We start from the raw sequence: 10,154 nt of genomic DNA on the forward strand, positions 1-10,154 counted from the left end.
ACGACGGCGGGCAAACGAATTGAAGTGGGGCAGGAGGTCGACGGAGGCTACAGGGTGGCGGCGGCGTGGCTACGGGGTGGAGGTCGGCTATAGCTGCATGTTGTTGTTCTTGCCGGTTGAGCTTGGAGGCATCTGCATGCACGCAGCATTAGAGATCTTAACATGCACGGTGTTTAGTATTTGATTTGTCCCTTGGTTGGTTAGCTATTGTCTGCTTATTGGCTAATTAACCTGGGATTAGTGATCTTGGATGCCCTCGTGCCACTTCATGGTACGGGGAGCAGGCGAACAGCTGAGTTAGCACTGAACAAGATAGGCCGATGCTGTTGTTTCTTCCTCACTCATATCGGAAGGTTCTTGGATCGGCTACATCCATTGGCATGTCACCAAAAAGGTGCTCGCAATGGTCCATGCCATGCGTGCTCCAACTCACCCTCCCCTTTTGGCACCATCAATTCACACACTGGGCTCCAACATAGAGTAGTTTAGTCATGAAATGCGGCCAGCTAGCTAACAAATTCGGCCGTGTAATGTAATGTAATGTAATCCGGTGATAGATCTGCATTTGTTAAATGGGGAGGATAGGAGAGGAGACAGTTCCAAGATCACGGATGATCTGAGTCGCCGATGTGACAAACCAGGCATAATTTGGGTTTTGGACTAGCATGGAGACCCAGCAGTTGCATTGGATGATTGGATCATGACAAAACAGCACTCACGGGCGTACTTAAATACGGAGGACTGTGTACGCATGTACATGTGTCATGCTGTCCTCCTTGATCTTTAGGCTCGTTATTTTTCAGTACGTACATGATTCCCTAGGCCCGTTCTCTTTTTCAGTTTTGAAAACAGTGTTACATGCATGGCATGTCTGCCCAGATTAGTAGAAAAGTTATGAACTGGCGCAAGAGATGAGAGAGGGTGAAGGAAGAGCCGAAGATGATCCTGTGCATGCATGCATTCCTCAGATGTGAAGCTGCAGTGGCAAAGTCATCGATCTGAAATTATGTGTGAAGCATCTCTCTGCACAGTGCGAAACTTGAGCCCACACAGTGCCACTGTTCTATTGGATCCACTCATCATTCACAACAGAGCAAGCTCTGGGGTGACATTTTGTTCGCTTGCTCTAGTGCGCTCAGAAGGCGGGATGTCCTCTTTCCCCTCAATCAATTACTTCAATCACCACCACTCTGATCGATCTCTGATGAGCCCGGCCAACACCGGCACTATAAAGAGTTCAGAGAACACGGAGCCTACCAAGGCCAAAACACCCATTTGTTTTCTTCCTGGGAATCATGAGCCGCTCCGTAGATTTCCCTTCCACTGGGACACATGCACATGTCGCGCCACCACTCAGCGCTCTGAACTAACCAGTTTTCTTTAAGCCGGACGAGTGCCACTGTGTGCCTGTGACTCGCAGCTGAACTGAGCAAGCAAATCTTCTCGGCTCTCGTCTCCCTAGATATATTGTCCCGCTCCACTTCGCTTCGCTTCTCCGGGTGCGACGTCCATTGCTTCCATTGGTGGTTTGTTGTCTCCCACGTCGAGCACCATGGACGAGGCATGTGACCTCAAGGTGCGCGTCAATGGCCGCCACACGCTCCTTCTCCACCAGGTACGTATCTGTCGGCGTCGCATCGATCAAGAAAGCATGCAGTTTCTCGATTGTGGGAAATTCTGACTGTTGCAGTTTGTTTGACTGATTGGTTGGTTATAACAGAGCGTCGTGTGCGCCTTCTCTGGGCGGCTGAGGGCGATGGCGGCGCGGGAGAAGAAGGGGAAGATGACGAGGGTGAGGCAGAGCAGAGGAGCGGCGGAGGCGTTGGTGTCCGTTGAGCTCGACGGCTTCCCGGGAGGCGGCGAGGGGTTCGAGCTCGTGGCGCGGTTCTGCTACGGCGATGGCCGCCTCCCGCCGCTCCGCCCCGCCGACGTCCCGCTCCTGCACTGTGCTGCCGCGTTCTTGGAGATGACCGAGGAGGTGCGCGCCGGCAACCTCCTCGCCCAGGCCGAGGCCTTCGTGGACGACGGGCTCTGCTACTGGACGTGGCCCGACGTGCTCGCCGCCGTCAAGTCCTGCGAGTCCTTTGCCGCCGACGCCTCGGGGGCAGGGCTCCAAGAGAAGCTGCTCTCCGCTCTGTTCTCCAGGATCGACGCGGGCGCGGAGACGCCCAAGTCCAACTGCTCCACGTCGTCGACGTGCTCGTCCTCGTCGCAGGACACGGCCGGCGGCCGGCCGTCTTCGGCCGCCAAGACGCCGGAGTCGGTGAAGCCGTCGTGCCAGAGCGGCGGCAGGGAGTGGTGGTTCGACGACGTGGCGTCGCTGTCCCCGCCGACAGTCGACAAGGCCATGAAAGTGCTCGGCTGCTACGGCGCCGACAACAAGAACCTGACGCTGACGCGGTTCCTGCTGCACTACCTCCGCCGCGCCGCCACGCTCCGCAAGGCCGACGACTCGGGCGGCGGCGTCCTCGCCGGCCTGGCCGACACGGCCGTGCACGGCGTGGCGCTGGCCGGCGGCGGCGCGGCGTTCTCGTGCCGGGGCCTCTTCTCGGCGCTGCGGACCGTGTCGGCGGCGGGGCTGAGCAGGGAGTGCCGGCGCAGGCTGGAGACGCTGGTGGGGCGGATGCTGGACCAGGCCACGCTCGACGACCTCCTCGTGTCCGGCGACGGCGGCGGCGTGTACGACGTGAGCCTGGTCATGCGGCTCGTCAGGGTGTTCGCGAGCTCCGTGGAGGAGGACGGCTCGCCGTCGTCGTCGCAGAGGATGAGGAAGGCGGGGAAGCTGGTGGACAAGTACCTGGCGGAGATCTCGCCGGACCAGGGGCTGCGGGTGTCCCGGTTCCTCGCCGTCGCCGAGAGCCTGCCGGACTCCGCCAGGGACTGCTATGACGGCGTGTACAGGGCACTAGACATCTACCTCGAGGTAAGAATCGTTTCTTCGAATTTTCAAAATTTTCGTCTGTATTCGGAGAAAATTCAATTGAGATTTAAAATTAGGCAATTCATATGTTTGAAACCGATTTCTCAAGCAAAAAATATTTCGGACCATACTTGTTCACGATGATTACCCGGAGGTTAAAAAGTTGGATGAAGTGCTGTAGCTAGTGATAAGCCAATCATAAATATTGCAGTAAAATATTCTCTGCCAAGGTACTCCCATGGTGGTGACTGGTGAGAGACGGCAAAGGTCACCTAGATTTCACCTGGCACTGTGCACATTTTTCTCAATTTATTACGAGGCCACGATGATTTATTTTTATTGTTGCCAGAAAGAGGTCATGATGACAATGTTCACCTAGAACCAAAATACATTATGTTTTAGCTACCGAATACCATTGCAATCTCCAAAATACTCTAGTCTCTAAAACGTCTTGTATTTATTTACAGAGGTAGTAGAATTGTAAAATGGATAATGATAAACCTGAGATTCTTTTGTGTCTGTCTAGGTCTAAGCTTGTTCAGATTTTTCTTGTACTAGCTTTTTCCGATGGAAATGGTGCTAGCTATTCGATCTAATTCTGACCCCTCCTAGCAAAAACCGATATTTTTGCATATTGCGTAGAGGCTGTGCCAATTAATTCTGAACAGAGGGAGTACCATTTAAATTAGACCAATCATAATTATCTATGTTACGCTATTTTTATTTTTTATTTTTTTGCAATGATGTCTTTTGCAAAGCAAAGCAGCCGAATAGAGTTTGGTGCCAGCAATATGATCACCTCGCCATGGGATGATAGTGATGGACAGGTGGAGTGTGTAGCACTTTTGTGTCATGGAGTATGGAAGCAATTTCTTTGCGCTCCGATGGCTTTAGCCCTTTTTGGTCCATCAGATCAGATCTCGAAACCTTGTCAGTAGCTCAACACTAACTACCCATGTCCGCTTTATTATCCATCGATCATGCCTTATCCTCTCAATCCATTCAGACACCCAGTCAATCCATTCGACATGCCGAAAATTTTATCTCTGTCTCAAGACTCCGAACTAGCACTTGCAACAACTCTGAACTTTGGCTCTGCTTTCACCAAGTTACAACACATGTTTGCCAGCATTTTTCCTCTGCTTGAAGTCAAGTTCTTTTACAGAGCTCCAATCATTTCAGAGCTGAGATTTCGCCTTTGTGTTGTTAGTGGTGATAGGTAGTACTGTTAGCCTTTGTTTGCTCGAGTATACATACCTTCTGCCAGATTGCTTTTGGTGTGCTTCCTATGTTTTCTTCCTTTAACGAACCACCTTCCTCCGCTTTTTGTCTCTTCTTTCTGCTTTAGTTTCCCTCTCGCCCACGGCATTCCGTGCACTAGCTAGCCACCGGTACGGAGCCTACAAAGTCCTGTTCGTCAAACTCTTAGTTACTGAATTTGACGTAGCCTATGTAATGTACTGACTGTAAATTCTGAAATAAGATAGGAGGACCTAGAAACATTTTATGACTGCAAATTTCCAATTTTCAAATGACATACTAAGATGGAAAAAAAACAACTGGAAGACGCATCTAAAACAACTGCATCATTGTATATCTTGCGACGGAGAGAGACTATAATGTTTGTATCTTTGTGAATGTATGCAGTCTCACGCGGAGCTGACCGTCGAGGAGCGCGCGACGTTGTGCCGGTGCCTCAACTACGAGAAGCTGACCCTCGAGGCGTGCAAGGAGCTGGCGAGGAACCGGCGGATCCCACCGAGGATTGCCGTGCAAGCATTGTCCTTGCAGCGGCCACCCAATTCGCTCCAGAGCCCCTTGTCGTCGCCTACACCGAAGCGGGTCATGTCGGATGACGAGAAGGAGAAGGAGACACTAAGGTTGAACCTAGGACGGATGCAGGGCCGGGTGGCGGAGCTGGAGATGGTGTGCAAAGAAATGAGAGGGAAGACGAGGTTGTCGCCCCGGGTTGTTGCGGCCAAGGGCAACAAGGTCTTGGGTGGTAGGGGCTTGCCTTGGATGTGCTAGCAACTTCGCTAACGGAAAAAAACGGGGGTATGATGCTGTCATGGAGCTTCACTCTTTTCTTCCTCTCGATCCTTTGTAAAGTTTTTTTTTTGCTGTGGTTATATTTTTGGCTTGTGACGTGTTGATTGCTTATTGCGAGTGAGGCGGGGTACACATAAATTTGCCCTACAATAATGTAATGAAATTTGAAAATTAACAAGATCATCAAGGAAAATCAAACCTTATTTTCTCTAAAAAATAAACGTTAATTACAGTATATGTTGTGAAGTTTACTTTTGAATTATGACAATATAACAGTAGACTAGGCCAAGATCATGGGGTTAAACTGGATGTAATTTTTATTATTTCTAGTTCGTTGTACTACCATGATTGAAGATGAGTAGATTGAAAGTTTTTTCCGCAAAAAAAAAAGTAGACTAGGCCAAGATCATGGGATTAAAAGGCCCACTATACGGTGCCACCACATTGCAGCGACTCTATTTTAATTTATATTCCAAAAGCTATTGAATTAGAAAGTACTACCTTGTAAACAAATGTCAGTCAGCAAGTGACCTAGAACGTCTTACATTTGTTTACCGAGGGAGCAGTTGTTTTCGGAAACGTCTTAATGAAAAAAGAAAAGAACAGAAAATCTATTCAGAAACAAGCAGAGTACTGTGTTGCTAATTGAAATCAAATTCTCAATAGAACAAAAAAAGAGGCCCAGTCGTGATGATTGGGGAGATGATTACTGGGAGGTTTAAGGACAGTAGGCAGAGTGTAGGCCAGGCAGGGCACCGAGACTCACTCTGGGACAGACAGGGAATATTCTCTCGGACTATGATAGCCGTATGATGGTGCCAAGAAGACTGATTAAACCAGGACTTTTGCAAAGCAACTGAATAGAGTTTTATAGTACGTACTATGATGAGTTGCTAATGATGGTTAGAGGGATTGTCTAGTATAGCATTGTACTTTTGTGTCATGGAGCATGGAGCGATTTGTTTGCTATGCCTTTGGTCCCTTTGGCACTCTGCATTGTGTGCTAGCTAGCTTTTGGTCCATCGGTTCTCAGATCTGAAAGAAAACCTTGTCACTAGGCCACACCACACTCGCCTGCTTTATCCCTGTCTTATCCTTTCATCCTGTCAGGATTAACATGGGGGAGTCTCTTTCGGCAGTAGTCACCGACTCAATCCATACAACATGCTGAATTTTTCTATGCGCCTGAATCGATGCACGTACTTGGTTATCTCAGAGAACTAATACTTGCAACAAGGCTGAACTGGGATCTGAATTGATTTTAGTGTTCTCTTCTCTTCTGTCTGAAGGTTGCTTCGCTGTGCTTCCACCAAGTTACGGCAGTGTTTTCCTCTCTCACGTCTGTGCACAACCAAACTTTGTTGGCAATTTCCTGCATGCAGATGTTATTATTTTCAAGCAGGGACGTAAACTTTGACATCTGGCCCCGTTTGCACGTACTGCACTGTTTGCTGCATCTTGTCATTGGTCTATCAAATCTGTTTCACTTTTGTATTGGCTCATCATTTTCACAGTGGGATCTCACTTTTGTAGCCTTTGCTTGAGTTTACCTTCTGCCGGATTGCCTGGTGCTTTCCATGTTTTTTCCACATTATTCACCTTCGTCCACTTTCTTGTCTGTTCTTTCAGCTTTGATTTTCCTGGCATCCACGGTATTCCTTTTGAGCGTGTTAACCGACAAGACAGGGCACTAAACAATTTCTCACAATATGATTGCGTTATCATCATCAACAAAACTTTTAAAAAGGTTTATTTATGAAACCTCGTAAATTCTGTAATCATTCATTACTGGATCTGATATAACATTCATATAACTTTGCTCTACCAACAAAAAGTGACGGACAGAGTACATTGTATCCTAGGAGCAGGGCCGGTGTACAGGGAGGCGCGCCCGGGCCCCCAAAATCCAGGGGGGCCCTCTCAAATATGCAAGTAGCCCTGGGATTCTCCGAAATCACTAGTTAAGGGTACATGTAAGTTTCTTCTTTTTTCATAGATTCATTTTTTAAAACGTTTAATCTCTTAAACCGTGCTTCTAAATCCTGGCCCATTTTTACCATTGGATTTCTTTTGTTGGAGCAAATGCCGTCACAACGGCGAAGCCCGAGGGCACAAATCCACCACGAGGATGCCGCCGCCGCCACGCCATCCTTACTTGAATAGACTGGTTTTCCAATCTATCCCAACCTTTGGACCGATCGCCTCGTTGAGGAAGGATTTGGACCTTCTTTATTCAACACCGTCATTGCCGCTGCCGAAGTCAAGACAATAAACAACCGAAAAACTAAGCTACTAGGTTCTAACCTAAAGCTACACGATCCATGCGTGTAGATCCGGCGACCCCTCCTCACCACCGGTTGTTGGGGGAGGGAGCCGCCGGAGCAAGGCGGCGGAAGGAACTCCTGGCCGCGGCTAGGGCTTCAAGTCGCCCGAGCCGAAAGAAAAAGACTCGCAAGTGGACTGCTGGGCTAGTAACCATGAATGCATATACGCACAATTTCTCGGAAAGAAAAACACACGCATCATGGCTGATCGATCAGATCAGATCAAGGAGGGTGATGTGTCACGGACGACGCTGACGATCGAGGATGAACGCCCTTGCCATCGCCTGATCGTCTTCTGGTCTCGCACCCTCGCCTCACCATATCACCTTCATGCGCAGCAACATCCAGGAGCAAGGAACAAGAGTGCACAACGGCTGCTTAGATTAGATCAGAATCTCTCAGTTGATTTGTAAATCCATGTTCTACAGCTCAAAGGTAGCCTCTGTAGTCCCTAGTTCCTAAATTTGCTGTTTCTTAATTAAAGTCGATGCCGAGAATTGATTTGGATAATCCAACATTGGATAGGATTAGTGTGTTGAAAACTGCACTATCAGTGCTTAATTTCGAGATGACACAAAAATCAACTTTGTAACGGTTCTGGATTGCAGTCCAATCGAACCCAAATTGCTTAGTTTGGATTAATGGTTGCTGAGGCATCACCACAACGGTGTTGTTGTTCAAGTATTTTCAAAGTTTAGCATATATTATTTCTGCGACCTTTAGCAGATTTCCATTTCGCAAGAACTAGTCTATGTTCAGGCAAGGCGAGTTTTTTATTACAACACGAAAGACGTAGATAACTTCATGTTGAACATCCTGATTTGCTTGTTTTCTTCATTTGGTAAAATGGATCATGAATAGCCGAGTAATTCGTATATGACGTGCTTTGGAGTTCAAATTAAAGGGGTGGACGGACGACCCAAACGGACGCGGACAAAAAGCGGACACAATCGATATCCGTTTGGGTCGCCCCATTGGAGTTGCTCGAATGAGCCATCCCCTCCCCGAGCCACATCCTCCCCTTGGGTCGTCATGGCCATGTCCGCCGCCGGTGAGCGCTGCCCGCGCCCCCTCCCCGAACCACCATAGCCATGTCCGCTGCCACCGAGCGCTGCCCGTGCCACATCCTTCCTTCGGTTGCCATGTTCATGTCCGCCATCGCCGAGAGCTGCACGTGCCACATCCCCTCTGTGCGCCACCACAATCTCCCCTCTGTCATAGCGGCATCTCCCCTCTTGTCATTACTGGATCTGATATAACATTCATATAACTCCGACGTCAGATTTTTATCAATTCCGTAAAAAGTTCACTTGTTCCAAGTGATACCAGCTTCTTGGCGAACGAACAACAACAGATAGTACAACTCAACGTCAGATAAAAATGTTAATGTATATAAAAATATTTTAGGTTATACGAAAATGTACAGCGTGTATGAAAAAAAACATCAAAACATATTTTTGAAAAATATTGCTAATAATGTATTTATAAAATGCTAAAGATGTATAAAAAGTATTCCTACATATAGAAAAATGTGCAATGTGTATGTAATATGTAGAAATGTGTATGAAATATGTATAAAAAATAGAAAAGGGGAAGAAAATAAAAAATGTCTACGAAAGCAATGGAAGAAACAAAGAAACCCGCTGAGACATAAGAGAAAAGATAGCCAAAAAGAAAAGGGAAAAGGAAAAGCAGAAAACCAATGGAAGCAGTGGAAAAAATGATTAAACAAGCACAGAGAAAAGAAAAGTAGTGAGTAGCTACATTACTGGGCTGGTCCAGTAGCACGACGCCTAAGACAAGACGGAACTATGTTTCCCAATGAGCGAGAAATCGCCCTGGCAGGAAAATAGCGTGATCACAAGTTAAGAGGTACCTTGCAAAGGTCTCACTTTCACCTTCTCAAGTTAACAAGTGGTGCACTGCATGTGTGCCACTAGTCGTAACTTGGGAGTTTTCCTTTTTTTTCGTAAATTTCTTTATTCAAAATGTTTTATTTTTTAAATCATGCGTTCAACTTCGGAACCGCTTTTACCATTAGATTTCTCGCGTCAAGATCTTTAAAACTAGATGTCATGTTAATAGGTGTCAGTGAACTTTTTTTCATGAAATAATCGGAAGAAAATAAACCGAGCCAAAAGCACGGTTATTTTTTTCACCTTTTACCCTTTCTGAGAGACACAACTACGGAAGCAAATATGTGCCTCAACGAGAAACAAATCTATGCTTCTCGCCAAAGCAAACAAAAAAACACATTTTTTCTCTTTCCGAGAGGCACATATGTTCCTCTCGCGAAAGCAAAAAATAAAAAAGAAAACCCGTAAATTTGTGCCTCACGCGGAAGTAAATCTGTGCCGATACGAGAAGCAAATCTGTACCTCTCACAGAAGAAACAAAACTCAATTTTTCCCTTTCCTTGTTGTGCCTCTCGTGGAAGCAAATTTGTGCCCCCTGTAGAAAAAAAAGCATTTTCCCCTTATTCGAGAGGCACACCTATGCCTGTTGCGAAAGCAAATCTGTGTATCCACGAGAAGCAAATTTGTGCCTCTTTGAAAGAAAAAAACACGTTTTGGCAGGAACTTTTTATTTGAATATTTTTTTCCAAATCCTAGGGAAAACCGGGCGTAAACCGAAAGCCGAGAATGCCTGGAAAAACAACTTAAACCAAAATTGCGTAAAACAAATCCCGAGGGGGCGCTCAACATGCGACACACGGCGGCTACTGTGAGTGCGTCAAGTGGCGCGCTCTCAGCCCACCAAAGTGACGCTTGTCAGGCTTCAGCAAAGGGCACCCTTTGATTAGTTGCTCCCCATAGATCGCATGAGCACGCAGGTCACCGGGGAAATAAGAATTACATATG

At 47.3% G+C, this 10,154-nt stretch overlaps 1 protein-coding gene across 1 annotated transcript; it reads left to right on the top strand.

Moving 5' to 3' along the window:
- The first annotated feature begins 1,251 nt into the window (after window positions 1–1,251).
- LOC123055177 (BTB/POZ domain-containing protein At1g50280) lies at window positions 1,252–5,101 on the top strand. Its single transcript, XM_044479146.1, has 3 exons — window positions 1,252–1,615; window positions 1,721–2,923; window positions 4,568–5,101. Exons 1-3 carry the CDS (start codon window positions 1,553–1,555, stop codon window positions 4,946–4,948), a joined length of 1,647 nt encoding a protein of 548 aa, XP_044335081.1. The 5' UTR covers window positions 1,252–1,552; the 3' UTR covers window positions 4,949–5,101.
- Window positions 5,102–10,154: the final 5,053 nt, after the last annotated feature.

Source organism: Triticum aestivum, chromosome 2D, assembly GCF_018294505.1.
Source record: "Triticum aestivum cultivar Chinese Spring chromosome 2D, IWGSC CS RefSeq v2.1, whole genome shotgun sequence".
NCBI lineage: Eukaryota > Viridiplantae > Streptophyta > Magnoliopsida > Poales > Poaceae > Triticum > Triticum aestivum.